This window comes from Thunnus albacares, chromosome 9 (genome assembly GCF_914725855.1).
Source record: "Thunnus albacares chromosome 9, fThuAlb1.1, whole genome shotgun sequence".
Taxonomy (NCBI): Eukaryota; Metazoa; Chordata; class Actinopteri; order Scombriformes; family Scombridae; genus Thunnus; species Thunnus albacares.
The window spans coordinates 8,685,187-8,707,423 of NC_058114.1; the positions used below are offsets into that span (position 1 = coordinate 8,685,187).

At 38.7% G+C, this 22,237-nt stretch overlaps 1 protein-coding gene across 1 annotated transcript in view; it reads left to right on the plus strand.

The window, feature by feature from the left end:
- The window catches only part of LOC122989122 (ephrin type-B receptor 1-like), a 97,821-nt gene that overhangs the window by 16,254 nt on the left and 59,330 nt on the right, over window positions 1–22,237 (plus strand). The window contains exons 2-5 of the mRNA XM_044361802.1: window positions 17,231–17,295; window positions 17,903–18,193; window positions 18,930–19,148; window positions 19,235–19,415. Of these exons, the coding sequence (XP_044217737.1) occupies window positions 17,231–17,295; window positions 17,903–18,193; window positions 18,930–19,148; window positions 19,235–19,415 (756 nt within the window). The remainder of the gene's footprint in view (window positions 1–17,230; window positions 17,296–17,902; window positions 18,194–18,929; window positions 19,149–19,234; window positions 19,416–22,237) is intronic.

The window sequence follows — 22,237 nt, forward strand, 5'->3', positions numbered from 1 at the left end:
TCTAGTCATCAAATATAGTACTTCCCCCACTGTTCCAAATTTGATTTCCAGAGCAAAAATATGGTAATATCCAGGCCAATAATGTTGTTTTTTTTAAGTGTAATAACCAGTAGTTTCAGTCTGTAGACAGTAATATATGTTGTAATATTAGGTTGTATTATTTTCTACTATGTTGAAGCAATTGCACATTTTGGTGTTATTTTTGCCACATTTATGCAATATGTAATTATAGACCAAAATACATTTCAATTTCAGTTTTGGGACTGCACTATTCAGAGATCCGTCTGATGTCAATTTGCTCAGCACTGTGACATTTTTGGATTTTCTGTTGATCAAGGTTGAGTTTTTGGAAGTGGCAATCTGTGAATGATTTGGCAATTTTTTTTCTACATTTCTGTATCTATTTCTAACAGAGATGCTAGCTTTAGAAAACAGATCCTGCTGCTGAAATTTTGGAATGTAATTTTTCAATTTGAGCACACACAAACAAAAATTCCACCTATATTGCATCGGTGTTGCAGCTTAAATAAATAAAAATCTCCATCCTCGGTGTATAAAACCAATTTTGTTCAAAACTGTGTGTTTGTGTGTGTAATTTGTAGGAACCTACCCTTTAACGTTTATACGTGAAATTCTGACACCGACCCTGTGCTTCCTCACGCTCTGCAAAGGTTTCTTCCTCTCAGGGGTCGTGCCAGTAGCCGCTCCACCTTCACATTGTGGTCCACAGTGTGTCTGGTAGCGTGCGGCTCCACACTGACATGACCGAGCCTCATACTGTGCGAGCATGTGTCTCTCAGCCATGTTGCACATTCTGTGTTAGCATAAGGCGTCTCACTGAGCTAGCGGATGTCTTCAAGGCTGGTTTCAGCAGAACATCTGCCAACAGATTGACCCACTGATAGATTGAGACTGTCAAGGGAGATACAGCAGAGGCACGCTGGCATGCGGTCAGCTGATATCTCTCTAGTCCTCTCTTTGTTCATTTCTTTCTTTCTCTTGCTGTCTCCGGGGAGACAAGCGAAGACGCATGCTGACATGTGATAAACAGATCTGTGACTAATGGTCTGCCTTAATAGAATACAAATTAGATGATTAGACAACCTCTTTTATGCCAAGCAAGGAAACTCTGCTGACAAAATAATGCTTAAAGCTGGAGTCTGCTGGTTTTTAATTATCTCTGTATATACCCTCTATACAGTGGGGGATGGTACAACATCAAAACTGGTATATCAGCTTGGTAGGATTCTTTGTTATTGATGTTGATTCAGTTGTCAGGACATGATTGTCATGGTTTACAAAGTCAGTAAGGTAAATTATATATTCAAATTCAAATTACCTTGTCAGTCAGTTGCATGTCACTCTGCGTGATATCAGCATCACACCTGCCAACTCTGTTGTTTTACGATTTTTCCATCGTATCTGAAGGTCTTTGTTTATTCCTGAAAAACCCCCGATTTAAAAAATCTGCATTAACAGATAACTCAGTCATTGTTTGTATGACAGATAGACAACTGTATTCACTCACCACAACATGGGTGCACATAAAACCCAATTACAATGTAACAAACACAGCATCACAGTCGTTTTTTCTGTAGTTTAAGGTTATGAGTTTCAGTTTAGTGGCATCATTGTAGAACACTATCACTGTCATTTAAATTAAGACTAGTGCAAGACTCAACAAACAGTACTAATCCGCATATTTATGTTAACAATGGATCGCGTGAATACTTGTATATTAAAGGGGTCACTTGTAGTGATGAAACCACAGAGAATTATTACCAGACTCTGCAGTTTCCCTCAGCTCTATGGAGCTTTACATATATGATGTCATGTCTGGTTAGCTTCTGTAACTCAGTGCAATCTCTCATTCAGCATTTCTTTCATCTGTCTGTCTGGAAAAATGAGACGTGCTCCTAGGGGTCCCCGGGGGTTAAGGATTATTTTGTGACCCTGCAAAAAAAAAACTACATGAAAATTTAACAGCACAGGCACTCTCATCTTTGTAACTTGGTTTCTTCCATATCTATAAAATTTCTTATCATTCTTTCAACTTTTTAGCTGTAATCTCTGCTATCTAAAAACACCATCCGGTACTCTCTTTGATCAGAGAAAAGGCTCTAAAAACCCATTGTATGTTACCTGCCCGACACCAAACAGCAGATATACAAAGTTAACAACTAGCTGGTGAACATCGTGGAACATTTTGCAGCTAAAGAGGCAGATATTCCCCCTTAGAAGTTGGTGGAGACCAAAAATAAGCTAAAAGAAGAGTGACATTCATCAGGTAGCCAGAAATATGACTCCAAATGTGTTGTGTGTTCATGGCTTGTTTCTCTTGACCTCCAGTGACCAAAATAAACAGTTACCTAAGGTTAAAATAGTTAAAATACTTATGTGCTGCATAGTTATCTTTTTAAAAATGCATGCATATTATTTGAAAAGGTCTAAAATTGCTAAACAAATTAGATTATTTGAAGAAACGGACCACATTCAGTATAATCTGACTGATGCGTTTCTTCATGCAATGGTATATAATTATAGGATAAGCTGAAAATGTTTGCTAGCTGCTGTCCTCAATAAGCTTGAGATGTAAATTTTTTAGAACTTCAGTTTCAATCTCCACATTGCCTTCTTAAAACACTTAGAAATGTAAGACGCTGTAATTCTGCTGTGGGTGTATTCTTTGTGAATAGGATGAGGTTGTCACTGTTTGAGTTGCTTAGAGTTACTTAGACACACAATACACAAAGTGGCCCATTTCCTTTCTGTTTACTTCTATTCAGCTACCGAATCCTATTCCATCGAAAGTCGCGTTAAAATGTTTTTTTTAAAGCTCCACTTGGATGGACTCCTTTGGGTTTCCAATTTATTGTCAGTTTACATGTCAAAATGTAAAATAAACACAAAATAGAAGTATATTTATTTAAGATTGATTTGAGGAAAAATGTGGGGGATTAGGGCTTTGATGTTGGGGCTTGGAGATTAAATGTTGGCGTTTGGAGCTGTAATGCTTCAGTGTGTAGTGAGCAGTTCTGCCTCGTCTGATTTCGTGTCCCACTCATCTTTCATTTCTGACTGGCAGCTAAGAGACACACACAGTGAAAACATTGGGAATCTGTTTATACTCCTAAAGCCCTACTGGATTTTAGCTGCATAGTTTTAAAAGTTGAGTAGATTTTGCCAGTTTCGATCAAACACATCCAAATTAAAGTTCCCTTGAAGTGGCATTGATACATTAGTCATATAAGAACCCCTTTAAGAAGAGAATCTTATAATATCATCAGACAAACAGGAGAAATTGTCTGTACACTTGGCCAAAGGTTGTCAGCGAGAAAAAAACCCCCACTCTTAAAGAACAGATTCACAATTTTTCACATCTTGCCATAATCCTTCCTCCTGTTCATTGTTTACATTAAAAGCACATTTAAAGTGGATCTTTTAATAGCCGGTATGAACAGGAGGAATGATTACAGGGAGGAAAACCTCTTTCAGTGTTCATATGGGCATATGGGCTGTTGTTTTAAGACAAGACTTGAAAAAATTGTGAACCTTTCCTTTAAACAATGTCCTCAGGCTGTGCAGTGACGCAGCAAGATATTAACAAGACAAATAAATCTGATTGACAGGAGCTGCGACACTGTTTACACAAAAGTACATAAACTTTTCCTGTCCGTCTCAAGGTGTAATTGTTGGGCTTTACAGCTTGATGAGTTCAGGCACAGAATCGTGTAGGTCACCTACGTTTTGGCAGCGCTCAGAGGCCAACACACAGTCGCTGTAGTTACGCATGTAAATTGGAAGAAAATAGACTTGAAACGTAAAAAAACAGGCTTCAGGATTCAGGCATGTATTGGTCTGTAATAGAAGCGTATCTTTCCTGTCAGATGCTCGACAGGTGACTGAAAAACACAACTGAGACACCTCCTGTTTAGACAAACTGTTAGTTTGTAAGGATTGCATGTTTTTTGGTGTTGAAAAAGAACATCAGAGTGAGGAGTCTGTCGGTCAAAAAACAATCTTGTGCTCGCTGACTGCATGTCATAATCCAGCCCAGTACATGGCTCGATAGCAGCTATTTAGAGGCTATTTATAGCTAAATCTAGCAGATAGTAAATAATAGTCGGAACCCCTCAGTTATACTTTCAAGAAGATCAGATCAGTATTTTAATCACTTTAATTGGGATCTTTGGACATTCGTTAGTTATTAGCTCAGCATCCAAAGGGGAGACTGAAAGCTGTCAGCAGGATCAATTTAGATTATATGTGGTATCTCCAGTTTTAATTACTAGGCCTGCTGTAAGTAAGTAATTATTACCGTAGGTCTTTGTGCACATGGAGGACACTCTGTTCAGACTTGATACTAGTAATTGAACATGCTAACATCTATACTTCCATCCCTCTCCAACCCTGTCATATTTCTCCATGTATTCAGATTTCAACTGTTTTATTTCCATTTAAAGAAACCAAACAAACGGCTTTTTCCGTCTCATTCACCGTATGTTCCACAGTCTGCACATAAGCTTTGATTCGTGCCTACAGAAGCTATATCATCCTCTCTCATGCCCACTCATGTCGCCCCTCCGAATTACCCGCCCTATCAACACACTGAGCGCTCGCTTTAACAAATGATCCAGTATCTGAGGACGTCTGATGTGGCGTCTACAGGCGTCGCTCTCCTTAAAACAGAGCATGTCAGTTAGAGGCCTGTTCCCCTTGTGTTAGTCACAAAGGCACAAAGGATTCTGCCACAGTGACAGACTGGATGCTTCACACAGCGCTTGTGTCTCATATGCGTGTGTGTGTCTCTGTGTGTGTGTGTGTGTGTGTGTGTGTGTGTGTGCACGTCTCTTTTTGTGGCAGTTTCATGTTAAGTTTTCTTCCACAGAGAGAGAAAGACAGGCTTCATCTGAGCTCAGTTCTAAAAAAAAAAAAAAAAAAGCTCTCTTTTTTATTGTTGTGCTGTTCCTATTTTCTGAAAGACAATAAGATATTTATTTATTTATTTACAGTGACTTGCACACCCTGTTGTCTAAAAACTCACTATGTTGTAGTCAGTGTTGGGGAGTAACTAGTTACATGTAACGGCGTTACGTAATTAAATTACAATAAAAATGTAATCCGTTACAGCTACCGAGAAGAAATATGCAATTAAATTATAATAATTACAGTTACTAATCAAAATGTTGGTGATTACAAAGGGGTTACATCTGAATATATTCTTTTCGGTAAAAAGCTTATATGTAGAACATAACATTCATTCTGTTGCTTTGCATCTTCGCCGTGCAGGAACGCCTTCTTTTGGCGTATTTCTGGACAATGAGGGTCAGCAAAGCCCGTCCCATCAAGGGAAGGACGGCTTACTAGCAGCTGTCTCTACGTCTAAAGAGGCTCCATTCATCTGGCAGCATGTGCTCAAATTTTGAGCGTTGTTTTTGATTGGTTGTCTTCTTTGCCAATCAAATCAATGCGCATCATTGCTCTAAGCAACCTGACTCCGCCGTGCCTGCGACCAGCCGGCCACGTCGCCATGTCATCGGACAAGAACGCCTTTCGGTGCTGGAAATGAGGTCAACAGTGATGTTCACACTGCCTGGTTTTAATTTATTTATTTATTTTTCAGCTTTATCGCCCAATTTAAAACATTTGTAATCAAACTTTGATGAAGTAATTAAAATAGTTACATTACTTATTACATTTTTAACAGGGTAACTAATCTGTAACGTATTACATTTCAAAAGTAACCTTCCCAACACTGACTGTAGTTATATTTATAGTGACAAACCTCTGTTGTGACAAACAATCATATTCTGGAAACCACAACGCATTTTCTGTGTTATAAAGCCACAAACCTGCCCTGCTCATTTAAAAATTATGTATTTTGTTGACATGTCAGCCCTTTTTTACTTTGTTATATTGAATTACCCGACGTAGAATGTGTCATAGTGACAATTTATCAAACTATACCTCTGCAAAAAAAATCAAACATCATTGGTGCCATTTACAGGTACCAGCATTTCTCAAGTTTTTTGGCAACAACACAGCTAATGGAGAATGTTTTAAACAAGCCTTTTTTCAGTGTATGAAAAGCTGAGATGGAAGGTTTGTGTAAGACAAGGATGAACTGTTTTTTTTTTTTTTTACAACATTGACGAGCATGTCCTCTTTCATCATTTGAAATCATGACACCACACATTTTCTAGGTCAAGGCTGTTAACAACGGATGCGAGGGGGGAATGAGAGGAGGTGAAATCAGAGGATGAGGGAGGGACGCAGAGGAGAAGATAGAAAGAGAAACAAAGACAGGGACCACAAAGTCTGAGATTGACTGTATGTGTGTGTGTGTGTTTGTGTGGGATGCTTGTTCAAAAAGAAACTGTGACACACATAAGTGCTCATGTGTGACAGCTTGGTTGTTCTTTTTAACAGCGGCCCTGTGCTTCGCCCAGTTTCCATTCACAACAACAACAACATGTCAGCAATGAGAAAAACAACCTGATACCTCAAGGCATTGGTTCCACTTGTGCACACGTCTGATCCTAAAGATCTGTTGCTGTGAAAGCACATTGCTTTGTGGGCACATTTGGCCTGAAAACGTCTACCATGTGTTTCCCTTTAGATGGATGGATGGATGGATGGATGGATGGATGTTTTTAAATCTGTGTCCACACAGCCCATTTATTGTCTGTTTACCACCTGTTGTTAGGCGATCTTTTGTTCATGCTAGCTGGGATTGGTTCACATGTTTTGGAAGGAATATACTATTAGTGAAAGCTGTAACACAATGCTGACATATTAACACTTTATAAAGCTGCTATGACAAAAGCTTTAAAGGATGTTAAACCTCTTAAAGGACAGGTTCACTGTTTTTCAAGTCTGTCTTAAAACCATAGCCAGGTGCCCAAATGAACATTGAAATAGTTTTGTTTTTTTTTTGGCCATAATCATTCCTTCTGTTCATACTGAACATTAGAAGATCCCCTCATAATGCACTTGCAATGTAAGTGATAGAGGACCAAATCCACAGTCCTCCTTCTGTGCAAAATTGTATTTAAAAGATTATCTGAAGGTAATATGAAGCTTTAGCCGTACAAATTAGTCAAATCAAGTAGATGTCTTTCTTTAATGCCATCTTTTTGTTCCTTTACTTCCACCACAGCTCAACAGGGAAACACTGTCTGAGGAAACACAAAGAGAGAATTTGATGCTAAAAAGACTAAATGTGGCAGATATCCACCTGACATATAAGCTTCAGATAACCTTTTAAATACATTCTTCAGCTGTCAGATGCTCTACTATGTTTACCAGCTAGTTGGTAACATTGTCTGCTGATCGGTGCTGGGCAGGTAACCAAGCTTATCCAAGCTTTTTTGCTGAAAACTGCTGCCTGCAGCAGTGCTGGAATAAAATGTAGATGTGAGAGAACCAAAAGATTGAAGTTGCAGGCTGTAACACCAAAACAAATGAGCTGAAAGATGCTAAAATGCTCCGTAGAGTTGAAGGGAACTGCAGAGTCGTGTGATAATTCTCTGTGGGTTTGCCACTGTGAGCGACCACTTTCACATAGTCATTTGTTCCACTGTTAATATAAAATATTGAATAGTGCAGTTTTAATTCCATTCAATTTAGTCCAGTTCAATTGAATTAAACATAGCAAGTGGAATTTGTTACAATACAGTATGTAAGACATCCAACAACATCACTCAGCCACAATAATAAATAACTGTAAATAACTGTGTGATATATACACGGCCACAATTAGAGCTGCAACGATTACGCAATTAATCGATTAGGCGATCGACAGAAAATTAATCGGCAACTATTCTGATAAGCGAATAATCATTATAGTCGTTTGTTAAGTAAAAATGCTAAACATTTGCTGGTTGTAGCTTCTTAAATGGGATTATTTGAATTTGGAATTTGGACCATTGATCGTACAAAACGAGACGTTTGAAGATGGCATTTTTAACAATTTTTGGACATTTTTGCCGATAAACAAAAAGATTAATTGCAAGAATAATTATTAGTTGCAGCCCTAACCACAATAAACATCTCCTTTTTGTATCGTACAACATGTAACATACACAACAGTATCAACATGGTGCATGTTGCTGTCAGGTAGGTGCAGAGATTAGCGGGGGAAATTTTCTTTGAGGATTTCAGGGTCTTTATCGCAGTAGGAAAAACTACTTGTAAAATCCTAGTTATAAAATATTTATCGTATTAATTAATAATTGAAGATACATATCCAACATTTACACAGGCATCCATAGGTGCTAAAGAAGTTTGTATGCATACCCTCCTTTTTATGATACATAGCCACAGGTTTTATGGTTAATAAATAAATGATAAGTAATGAAATCGTGTTTGACCACTCCAACGTGTGTTAGCAACTTCTCTGTCTGCAGTAACCAACTAAAATCCTTTTTTAGAAGTTAATCTGATAAGTCTGCAAATCTTTAAAAACTCTTGACTGCAAAGTAGATGACAAACATAAGGTTTTTTTATACGGAAAACAGTATTGATATTTAAAAAGCCCAAATAATAGGTCCAGTAGTATATGAAGAATTCAACAATGATTGATTTATGCTTTTAAAAGTAATTCTCACATTAGGTCATTAAAATACATTTTTAAAAACCAATTTAGCTTGTTTTACTGATTCCTCATAATGTATTGCATGTTGTTCACCTGAACTGCTTGATTCAGAATTATCTTTTTGGCACAGTCTAATATTTGGGCAGGGATGGAGGTTCTTAAATTACCTGTCTTAGTTTAAATATGCATAAATAAGACTGGAGCTGACAGTAGCTGAGGCCAAAAATATTTTAAGCTCCATAACACCTAATTTAGCAATGAGAAACAGGGGAGAAAAAGCTAAACACCACAAAGAGCAATTCTGCAACCTCAACAGCAACTTTGGCATATATTATCAAGACTGTGCTCTGGCACAAACACACCTTTTAAAAGGGAAAATGGGAATAGATCTAATGGACTGCCATGAAGAAGCAGTAAGATTTTTTGATGTTTACATGTAAATTAAGTTCGACAACCACTGAACCACCTCTTAATTGCCCCCAAAAGTGATAGCTCAGTGCCATTCATGTTCAGCATCAACACTAACACTGCCAGTCTGCAGGTTGGCCTTTCCAAAAACTGGTACACATGGTGGCGTGCCAAAAAATGAAGCCCTGTAGTGTGTGAAAGAAAATAAACAGAGATTAACTATTAATAGACCGGGACCCGGAACCCCATGTGTCTAATTTGTTTTGTGCAGCACGGATAGGAGGTGAAATCAAGAGGGAAGTTATACCAGTATTAGCTGAAAGCACAAAGAAATGTGAGTAGACTTTTGAAATAAAGCGGCCCTTTACCACTTGAACATTTGCAAGGTCACACTCTTGCGGGACAGACGTTTTTGTTTTCAGTCGTCTCGATTACTGTAATTCTTTGTTCATAGGCCTCCTCAAGAGCCTGATCAAACATCTACAAGTGGTACAAAATACTGCAGCCACAATCCTCATCACATCTTTTAAATCTCTGCTCAGGGCTTTTTCTTAACAGATGTAATTTGTGTAACTATTCTTGATTATTTTATCTTGATTTTTAAGTTTTGGATTTTATTTACTTTTATTTCTAGTTTTTACTGTAAAGCACTTTGTAACTTTTGAAAAGTGCTATATAAATAAAGTTATTATTGTTAGTGACCTCCTCACAGTTTTATAGATCTCTGTGTTCTGTTGATTCTCTCGCATTAACTGCTCTTCGGTCCAGGACTAAAGCCGACAGTGATGCTGCATTTAGTTCTCCCGCCTCCAGACTCTGTAAGAGCTGACCTGTAGGGTTGAGAACATGCACCTCACTCAACAACTTTTAAAACAAAACTCAGAACTCATCTTTTTGAAAATTGCTTTTAATGTGAACATGTTAGCATGCTAATGTTAGCTCAAAGAAACATAAGTACAGCACCGCAGAGCCACTACAGTCACTGTAGACTTGTTGAAGGATGCATACATTTTGAAAGTATGCTAAACAATAAAATAAGCCTCACTATAAGATCAATAACTAAATATTTTAACACATTCTAATCCCAGGGCATCAAACACTTTGTCAGCGCCCCTTGGCATCTGATTCTGATGCACAAGGTACCCTTTAGCGTCTGTATGAGATGCATCAGGCTTTCAACTAAATCCAACGTAGACCCATCCACACCAATACTACATGCTCAGAGCTGGTGTGGTCGGGTTAAGTTTAGGCACAAAAACCACCCGGTCAGGTTTGGGGAAAGATTGTGGTTTTAGTTGAAATGATCACTTGAAACGTAAACATAACGACAAAAAACTGAGGAAATGGGAGGTGAACAGTGGTCACTTGCAGCTAAGTCCACTTTTTGCCATCCATCCCAACCCGCCTCCTCCCTAAGAAGGAAAATGTCACCTTATACAGACACCATTGGACTCGTGGCGTCTAATGATGGAGTTAGTTGAAAGCCTGGTACGTCTCATACAGGTACCTTCATTGACACCCTGGGAATAAGAACAGACTCAATATTTTCATGAATGCAACCTGTTATATTATCTATCAAACTAGAGTCAGGCTTTGGATGTATGAAGACAGGAAGTTGATCAGACTTTCATAGGTGAGAAATAAACAAGTTTAAATATGTAAATTAAAACATATAATAACAATAATTATAAACTATATTTATACAGCACTTTTCAAAGAAAAGTTACAAAGTGCTTTACATGGGTAAAACATTTAAGTACTACAATGAGGCAGTAAAATCAGATTGCTACTGATCAATGCAGTAATTGCGTGATGCTCAGTTAAACACAGTATCCATGAGCGTGTTCCACTCTGGATAAGTGGATAAAAAAAAAACATAAAGTGCTCCCAAACTAAACTCCCTCTTTAATTTATGACATGAAGGTGTCGAGCTGTTGTAGCAGAATTGTAATTTCGTCTGTAACATCCATGGCTCGACGTGTAAATCTACTGTTGTTGCATAGTTATGTCTCTTTTTTTGCTGACACCGTGTGATTTTGAACTGCTGAGCTGACTCTTTAAAGACAACAGGGTCAGCCCATTAGCCAACACCTCAGATTGATGTTGCATGTGGAAAGAATCGGGTGAGACTTTACCAGCTGCGTATAAGCCTAAGTGTAGCTGAAGGGGATCGCGTGCAGATAAGAGCGGTCCTGAGACACTGAGCCCACTGGAGATCCTGTAGGCCTAATGGGGGGAAAACATTTTTGACAGGAGCTTAAATGTGATAGTAATATAAATACACTTGCTTTCATTCTTTCCTTCCTCTAATCCAGTCCAGTTTTTTGTTCAGCTGTTCATCCTCATATTTAATTATATAGTTTCCTGTGGAGAGGTTTGCCTTGGTTTCATGTGTGGATGAGTTTTTTAGACTTTCAATTGCCGTGAGCCCTGGCGCATAATTGTCATCATAATTGATTCTGAGGTCATGTGAGGGTGCATTAAAAGGAAAGCTGCTCTGCGTGAGTCCTGCAGAGTTTGTGTTTTGTGTGTATATTAGAGTTTAAACGTGTTATCTGTCTAGTTCTACGTATATTTGATTTGTGCAAGTGCACATCTGCGTCTGAATGTGTGTGTGTGTGTGTGTGCTCTTGACTGAGTTGTCCTTTCGTGACTCTGTGTCATTCCACTTCAACGCCTGATTGGTCAACAACTGTGTCTGCGGGCGGTATGACGTCTTTCACTCCAGGAGGGCTTTTAGCATGTGTTTGGCTTGTGTATGTGTGCGTCTGCGTGTTATTTTGGTGTGTTCCTTTAACCACAAGTGTGATGCATCCATGCGTACTTTCTTTCACTCTCTCTGTCTTCATACAGTATATACAGTACGCACACACACACACATTCACAGGCATATAAATCAGGGCTAATTTCCAATCTATGAGCAGTAGACTAATCTGGTTAGAACATACTAGGCTAATTAGCATAAGATGAACTGACCTCACTTGCCATTTGACCACCTGTGCTCATACATCACACCCACACACACACACACACACACACACACACACTCGCAAAGAGAAAGCGAGAGAAGCAGTGAAACAGTAAAAACTTCTAATTCAGCATCTGTGAGTGAAGTAATCTGATTTCTCCCTCGTGGGCCACAACAAGGATTTAACAGCCTCTTTGACTGCTACAATATCGCACAGATTTACCCGCTGTTTCCTCTGCCATAAAATGGTTTTGGTTTCGTTCCGTGGTGTAGCGTAGGTTGAGGAGGTGCAACACTGCGGGGGAGGTGGGCGCACTGCGATCACACACTCCAATATGTCAAAAGTAATTAGGCTGATCGCAGAGTATACCCTATTATGCACAGAGAGGTGTGCTGTGCGCTGTTAATTAGACTGATGAGTAGATACGCTCTAATAAGCCCAGCATAGACCATCAACTACATTTTGTTCTGATTAGACTTCTTCCCCTTAAAGCTGAGAATTCACAAGGCATGTTTGCTTGTGTGATTTTATGTTATGTTGTTCTTACTCATGGAAAAGTAGTTTGTAATTTGTACAAATACAGATACAAAGAGTAGATGCCAAATATTTGCAGGTTTCCTTTAAAAGTTGATTATGTACTGTTTTTGTCATATGTGACAGTTTTTGGACTGTTGGTCAACAAAACAAGCAGTTTGAGGATGTTACCTTGAGATTTGAGAAAATGTGATGGGAATTTTGGTAACACTTTATCGTAGAGGTCCCTTCATTTTATACTAATTTTCTGAGTAATTTGCAGGTATTTAATAGTAAATTTTTAGGGCATTTTACAAGTAGGGTGATGCAATTTGGTACAAATTATATGAACTAAAAGAGCCTAATTAACAACTACCTACAGTATGAACCCAAATATAATGAATCGGCACTTATCAACTAAACCAATTTAACACTTTTTTCGTATAATTTTACTGTTATGAGAATGACTGACCGTTAGGTTTCTGGTGTGTGTAGGGAAAGTTCATTCTCTAACACAAAGTGTGTGGTTGGAAACAAGGCTGGCTGGCAGTGGGTTGTGTGTGGGGCTGAACTCTGGTCAGCGACAGCGGCTAGCTCCAGCCGAGAGCTCCCCACAAGCGGCCAGCACAGACGGCGTCAGTAACCAGTTCTTGTTCAAGTTTTTTTTTTGTGGTTGGTGGTTGGTCATAAAACGAAAAACAAGCCATAGGTAGACGGCTTGCAGCTGTTCAGCGCCAAAATCACTTCCGGACTCTGTTACCCAGAAGCTCTATCACACCTAGGCCACCGAGTTAATTGATAAGCCAAAGAGAAAGAGGGAACTACTAATGATTACTAAAGAGCATACTGCTCAACCAATTTGCACCACTCTCTCTGTAAAATGTCAATTTAAATTAACTGTTAAATCCCTGCAAATTACCCAGAAAATTTTCAGGAAATTAGTATAAAATTAAAGGACCTGTGAAATAAAGTGTAATTTTTACTATTTTTTGACATTTGGTAGACTAAATGATTAATTGCAAAAAGCAGATTAACCAAAAATGAAAATAATCATTAGTACAGTATCATCCCTATAAGGGAGAAAGTTGATCAGACACTTGATAGAATTTAAGTTATTTATTATCATTATTATATATTAGTTCCCTTATGACTTTAGATATATTAAAAAGTTATTTACTTCACAATTTTTACCTTATCAGTCTCCCAACACTTGGTTATAATGCTCAAGCTGCGGGCTGTAATAACATGAAATGATGAATCACGGGGTCCTCCCAAGATTTGCTGGGTATGAGTGCAATCAATTTTCAATAAGTGTATCAGCAGCCAAGCTTGTACATTGTATGCTAAAATTGCAAGAGAATATGCCTTTAATACCCTGTTTTGAAGCAGAAAGATGGCGGTACGGTACAGTGTGACAGTGCAAAGCCATTGTTCTATTCTTTAAGCAAAGCCCTGAATCAAATCCCTTCTTGCACGACTTTGCTGGAAGGTATAGCTTGTAAGACTATAGGAGCTATTCCAACTTCTCTTCTGTCAACACTGTGGATTTCTATCTATATTGCCATCTTTCTTTCTAATCTGTTTTTTTTTTTTTACCCAAACTTCAAAGACTTCTGAAAAGGCAAAATATGCAAGGCAGAAATAAACAGGGTCTATATTCTGCTGTGGATCATTTTAAAAAAATCTTTGTTGACAACATGCCACTAAACGCATTGAGGCTACAAATTAGATAGTGACAATTGTCGCCGTTTGAGTAAGCTTTGGTCTAAGATTTTGATAGTCGACTACATTTTTGCGTGACAAGCATTTCATTTTCCCAAACGACCTTCACTCCCAGGGGAGAGCTGAAAAACTGGGTTCTGCTGTAATTAGGGTAGCTCATTGACAAAAAAAGAAGCACCCAAGGAAGAGAGGTGCGGAGGGGGTGGTGGGGTGGGGGTGGGGGGATAAAAGACAGCGAGGTAGAATGAAGGAGAGGATGAAGGTGGGGAGGGTGTAAGGAGGAGAGGAGATAATGAGAAGCAGGATGACAGAATGAAAGAGTGCACGAGGAGGAGAGCATGTCAAGAATCGAGGGGGGTTGTTTGCCTGCGGCTGCCTCATGGTGTGATGTCGTTGAATCTTCTCACCATGTTTTATTACAAAGGGCTCCATGTTAGGGTCTGTGCTGTCAGCGTGCCAACTAACTTATGTTGGCCCGATCATCTCAGTGTGTCCGCTTGCTGCATTGTGTCACTGTTCATTTTGCATACAGTAGTTTAGTTCGCCCACAAGTAACACCGAAGAGGTAAAAGGCTGCCTGAGCAAAATGATAGTTAAATGAAAAGACAGTAATGGGAGCACAAGCATCTCACAGGAGTTCATAATGGACCATTTATCAGAGACAACAATGTGGAATTCATATTTTTTTAGCCTTCATGTGGTTCAAACACTGTTATTTTGGCTTTAAATTGCCAATCCCTCTGACAGCTGAGAGCAACACTTTGCCACCTCACTTTCTATTGTTTGAATAAGTTTATCCTCAATTTGCTTTTTTTTTTTTTTTTTACTAACGATGTGATAGTCAAGTATATTCCTTCTAATAAGCTTTTGTTACTAGAGAAGTAGAATTCTATGGACATTGCAAGATTTTGATGATTTGCCGCACTATCCATGCTAGTACCAGCAATATGTAATAAAAGATAATTGTCTTCCATAAATCTACCATCCTAAATTTTTGATAGCATGTGATTTTGCTTCCACTTTTGATACTATACCAATATATATTTTATGCAATGTATGTCCTTTTTATGTCTGTGCTTCTGCTTTGCATGTGTCAATTAATAATCTAATACTCTAAATCTTTATATTCATTTTTTCTTTGGGTGACTTTATAACTTCTGTCCAGGAACTATAGATGAAAAATAACCTCTTGGCTACTCACAGCAATGTTTTTTAATGTGCACTGTCCCTGTTAAATAAACCATTAAAGTAAACATGCATGGGTATGTAAATGTACATTATTTTATTCCTCATTATATTCCTCTTCTTTGCCAATTTCCAAACTGTCAGGTGTAAAGAAAGAAAGACAGACAGACAGAGGAATATGCTGAAAATCACTCCCAGGGCTGCTCACATTGCAATATTTCATCATTAACAGAGCGGGATCTATAATATGTAGTGACATGTTTTACAATGAATGTTGCCCTCTTTTGTTGTCAAGTTGCTTTGTTGTTGAGTTATTATAGGCTTCTTAGCTTTCATACATCGTTGTTGCAAGCTCTGCTGCGATTTAATCAGTGTGTCGGGTTTGTGTGTGAGGAAAGTGTACTAGATAGAGCTCATAGTGTAGGTTCAGGTGGGGACATGAAGTCATTAGTAGCACCTTAATCAGCTGAGTGCCACCTACACACTTTGTATGTAATTATTATTTGATATATGCTATTGTAACTGCCAGTGGCGGGCATTATCTCATTAAGAAACACGTTACATAATGTTACTTATAGCAATAGTGTAAGTGATTACAATTAGACATTTAGGAAGTACATTTAGACATACACTATATCATTTTATCACAGTATTGGTTATATTATAAAATACTATTTCTTTTTCTCAAAAATCAAGCAGGAAACTGTTTATGGATAACATAAACATAAACCAGATGGAAATATTGGCTTTTGACTAATCCAGCAAATTCAACTCCTGGCAAATCAAAGTACTTCATCACATTGATACAAAACTCAGCAGTGGACACCCATCCTGCTCATTGATTTGCAACATTGCTCACAATTGCGAAAAGGGATCGCTTTCACAGTATAAACTTTGCAGAAAAATGTCACAAATTTATATTGTTCCTCCTTAATTACATTGCTGTCACGAATCAGACCGGATTAGGGCAGGAGTTGGATAGGAGGTCTGGTATCAGTTTTTTCTTTGTGTTCAGTGGAAAGACTAAGACTGGTCTAAGACGTTTTAGCTTAGCCGGAGCTGGATGTTGGGAGACACTGCTGACCTTTGCTAAAAGAGGAGGACTACACAAACACCAAAGTTGTCTGTTTAGATGATGTGTCTTACTAGCTGTCAAAAGGGCTGCTGGTAAGCCTAACAGCATTCAAGAATTACCTGCAGTGGAGCGTTTCATGCAGTCGCTAAGCTAGCTGTTGATGGTCAGTAAATACCTCCAAAGTGCTTCTTTTTCTCTTTGTTTATATGTTACATAAAGAAGATGTGAAATATGGGAGATTTTTGAGTTGTTTGAACACACTTTTGGTATCATTAACTTCTGCTATTGAGTAAAGAAATATATTTACTCAACTTTCAATCACCATCAATCAGTAATAACATAACATGTCACTGCCAACAGCTTTTGCCACGGTCTTCACCCATGTTATTCAATATAAGGTATTGCTGCTGCTAACTGCTTCCTGTTTCTAACTGCTATTGCTGCTGCTGATTTCTATATACTTTATTTTCTAAGTGGATTACCTTTGTTGTCATTTTGCCATCTCATTAATTTTGTTTATACTGTATTAGCATAAACAGAGTCCTGGTTATTTATTTGTGGCTACTTATCTCCTTGATCAAAGAAAGGGTAGAAACAAGAGAAAGAGAGAAGGGTTACAGAAAAGATGTAAATTAGGAATTTATGAATATGAATGGCACACATCACTATACAGTACTAAAGTTGGCATCTGAACTGACTGTTAATTAAACTCATACCTGTCCTCTTCCTGCTGCTCCCTCTGTCTCTCTTTTCATCTGACAGAGACAGTGATGGATACAAGGACAGCGACAGCTGAGCTCGGCTGGATATCATTCCCTGCCAATGGAGTAAGAACAATGTGCAAAGGTGTACTGTACGTGTGTGCAGGTGTATGTGTGTGTGTGTGTGTGTGTGTGTGTGTGTGTGTACCCTTGGGGAAAGCAGTTTAAGTACACTTTACAGTGCTCCATTAACAAGTCTGTCAAAATTATAATTACAGTGGCAAGGTGACACCAATTAACCGCCATTGATGCAGAATATAACAGATTCCAATAGATCTGAAAGGTGCAGCACAGAAGAGATTACAATAGAGTAGAATAGAATAGAATAGAGTGAAACTGGGTCTTCAACCCACTTTTTGAACATCTTTGATTTTGGAAATGCTGGCTTGGCTACCAGCCTGGCTACAGTGGTGTGGTGTGTGTGTTTGAGGTGAGTGGCTCTAATTGTGATGAATGGCTGTCCCTGCACAGCACAGAACAAGGTAGAGAGAAAAAAATGAATGAGGGAGGGGGGTTGGGGGAAGAGGGGGACAAAATGTGAGGGAGGGAAAGAGAAAGTTTAATTTGTGTCAGGGTTTGGTAAACCCATTAATCATCTTAGCCTCTCCTTCTTCCTCCCCTCTCATCCATGCCCCCTGCCCCTTCCACACACACACACACACACATTCCCCAGTGGGAGGAGGTGAGCGGCTATGATGAGAACCTCAACACCATCAGGACGTACCAGGTGTGCAACGTGTTTGAACCTAGCCAGAACAACTGGCTCCTCACCACTTACATCGACAGGCGGGCGGCCCAGCGTATTTACGTGGAGATCCGCTTCACTGTACGTGACTGTGCCTCCATCCCCAGTGTCCTGGGTTCCTGCAAAGAGACGTTCAATCTTTACTACCTGGAGACTGACAGGACCGTGTCAGAGGGCATCAAAGGGGTGGAGTACTGGGCAAATGCTCCCTTCCTTAAGGTAACTGCCCAGGAAGTAGACTGTTTGAGTAGCATAAATTAGCATTTCGAAGTAAAATTTTGATGTTATCCTCAATGTTACTCAACACAAATTGCTTCATCACTGGTTCAGCGTAGATTCAGATTTTTTTAAATCATTTTTGTTTGTTAAATGGCACTGCTGAGTGCTGCAAACTCATGAGACTCATTTATTGCTACTATACACAAGACCTTCCAGAGGCTCAAAATCAAACAAGAGTCTAGAGGAAAACACTGCACTGATCCAAAATTGATCAAAAATCCACAAGCAGATCACCCTAAAAGCTGGTTTTATTGAAAAGTGTCTACCAAGTTATTAGATATTAAAATTCAAAAATTACTAATTGGTTGTTTTTCCCAGTTCGCCTTGGGATTCATAGTTTCATATTTCACTTCTCTCCTGAAGATGTAATATAACAAGTCTCAACCAATGTTTTGTCAGAATATTCAGATCAGATTCAGAATATTTCCCATCCAAGTCTTGGAAATCTCCTAGTTGCTACCTCTGGTGCCGTCATGGAGATTCACTGGGGACATGGCAAATTATGGCTAAATTATAATATAATAGAATTATATGGTATGTAGTCACAAGTGCATTTATCTAATATTTTATAGCAGCTTTGAATAATACCTAGCAAATCTAAAATTCCAGAAAGAATAGGAACAGAAAAACCATGAACAATGAATTTGTTTCTGTCTTTCTTTTCTCTCTGCTATAGGTTGACACCATTGCAGCAGATGAGAGTTTCTCCCAGGTTGATTTCGGGGGAAGGCTTATGAAGGTGAACACAGAAGTTCGGAGTTTCGGGCCACTTTCCAAAGGCAGAGGGTTCCACTTGGCCTTCCAGGATCTGGGCGCTTGCATGTCCCTTCTGGCTGTCAGAGTATTCTACAAAAAATGCCCCAGCGTTGTGCAGAACTTTGCTTTTTTCCCAGAGGTATGGACCATAACTAACTAAGAATTGTGTTGCTTTATCCATCAGACATTGGTGCAGCGTTTCATTCTGACTCTGGTTATGTGCAGACATTGACTGGAGCAGAATCCACCTCATTAGTCATCGCCAGAGGAAGTTGTATCCCCAATGCGGAGGAAGTGGACGTGCCCATAAAGCTCTACTGTAACGGAGATGGAGAGTGGATGGTACCCATCGGCAGCTGCAGCTGCAAGGCGGGTTATGAACCAGACAATGGCAACGTGTGTCGAGGTAAATCTTTGCATTAATGATGCCTGGTAGTCCAAAATGTGCTCATAAAAAAATGAAAGAAAACTGAACACAGATGCAAATACTGTACTGTACCACAGCATGTTAGAGGGGATAACATGTAGACTGAATTCATTCTTTTTTTAATGACCTTATTACCAGCAAACACTGCACACAAAAGTCATATTGTCTTGTAGCAAAAGCTAACAAGCCAGTGTGAAAGAAAATCGATATCCAGCAGAAAATCAATCACCAGCAAACATGCCTCTGATATTCAACCATAGCGACCATGTTATTGGCTTAGTGAGCATACAGCAAACACACGAGACCATTCAAACCATAGAAACTCTGAAAAGATGTCACCAAGCATGCTGGAATGAAACAAATGGCAATAAGCTCACCTTTTATGTTACGCGTTACCATGTTTCAAGTTCCCATAGGCCACTTAGTCCGCAAAATATCTTAGTTTTGACTCGTGTTTCACCAAATTAAATCCAATTTTACCAGTTTCACCAAATTAAGTCCACAGGAGGCAGGGAAAAAAATGTGTTTGAAGTCTGGTCCATTACCACCTTGATGTTGTATTCCTAAACTTTAACACACATGTTATTACTATCTCATGAACACACGTCATATACTTTACACGGTCAAAAGCTTGTTTTGATCGGACCTTGTTTGTAGATCCCTTTACATCTTAACACCACGTTTTTCAGAGCATTATAGGCCCGTATGCATTAAAACTGCCTTATGGCACTATTAACTGTCGCAAATAGTAAAAATATACAGTACGTTCCTGCATCGCAGCACTTAAGAACAGAATAATGGCAAATATATAGTGAAGTCCACTTATAATACTCAAAATATGCATTAACTGTACATAAGATACACACAAACTGCTGCATGAACTTTTCAATATTATTATTTTTTATTTATACAAAATATACATACAAAGGGGGAAACAAACAAAAAAAATTCAGTACAAAGTGGTACACTGATACACCATACAACAACACATAACATTACAGTACAGTGCCACACAATTAATTATATAGTTCATTATCATAGAGTCTGCTTGACCTGTGGAGGGGAAACCAAGTCTCAAAATAATCTCAAATAAAGCTGCTCACTATTAGTTCCATACCAAGAATATTAAAAAATTCAAGTAACCATGTTTCTATTGAGAAACAATTTGACTGGGAATCTTCCAATTTAACAAACTTATTCTCTTAGCAGCCAAAAAGACTGGGCCTGCCACTAGGCCTATCTTTTTTGACCTTAGCTGTGCAGCCCTAGACCTTAACAAGCAAACAACAGGACAAGGAGAGAGATTTATATTCATTATTACTGATATTGAATTAAACACTTCTGTCCACAAGGACGTGACTGCAGGGAAGTGCTTCAGCATATGAATTGAAGTACCCACTTGTCCATAACTGCACCAGGAGAGATCAGAGGAGCTATTTTTCTAAGTCTGGAGGGAGAAGCTCTGTGTATAAGCTCTGTGAAGGATTTTCAATTGTGCAGTATGAACTTAAATAATGTTACAATATATTTAATGTGTGATTACAACATAAACAATTAACCAAATACCAATATGTGTCTCTTACATGTGTGTTTATGTGTTATATGGCATGGAGATTATCTTTTGAATAACTCTGTGTTTGCTATTTGCTGTTAGAAAGAAGCTATATTTAAATCCTGGCTTGCTTTACCACACATCGTCACTGTTGTTGGACTGCTCTATGCTGAGTCAGTTATGCAGGAATAGAAAATGTGTTGCGTAGGGAAGTAAAGTATGTCATTTTTGGCACTCCTTGCTGAATAATAACATGCATGCACTGTATACATTTTCAGATGGATTTTGCTCAAGGGTGCAGCCCACAATGTTCCATATGTTAATATAAGTAGAAGCAGACTTGGTGGTGGTGAACATGGCACAGAAATAGCTCCTCTTCCTTCAATGTTCCATATATTTCTACCTCTTTTTGTTTCCGTTTTTATCTGCCCTCTTTCCCCATTTCCAAAGTAGTACCCGTCATTTCTTATTCTCCCCGGAGAGTCTCATCCATTTTGTATAGGTGAGTGTGTGTGTGTGTGTGTGTGTGTGTGTGGGCGTGTGAGCATGTGTGTGTGATGTATGTACATATGGTGCAATGATAAGTGAGGCCGCTTCATCCCATGTTAATTAGTTTAGCGTGTTCCAGCCAGATTAGTCTAGCGCAAATTAGTCCTGAACTGTCAGAGGGTGTCGGAGAGATATAGCGGTATCAGAAAGAAGGATGGAAAGAAAGAAAGAAAGAGAGAAAGAAAGAAAGAAAGAAAGAAAGAAAAAGAAATAGAAAGCTCTCTTGAGAGATAGACTGGGAAGAAAGTGAAAAAGAGGACATATCAAGGACAGAAAGGTAAAAAAAACTGTGAGAGCACAAAGGAGACTGATTTTCTATCTGTCTCTGGTGAAATACATTAAATGAACTGACTGAAATGTTATCTTAGTCTTTGGTGTCACTCTCTTTTCTGTTTTTTTTTTTTCTTCATGTAATATTAGAGTTGGCCAAAGGTTAGGAAAACTTGAGTCATGAGAAATAGTGATTAAGTCTGAAAATGTTAATTTTGATCGACGTTTGCAGGAGGAATTAAGGTTGAATTTGAAATGATTAAAAGTCCCTTCGTGTGTCATTGTCGCCCTTGAACAACAAAACCAGAAGGTCTCATTGTATTCACAAAGACACTCTTTGAACCTCAGCTGTAAGCTTGTAGTAAGCCTCAGTGAAAGACACTGCTCATTGGGATATTCTTGGATAGTATAGTGACAGTTAGAGCAAGCT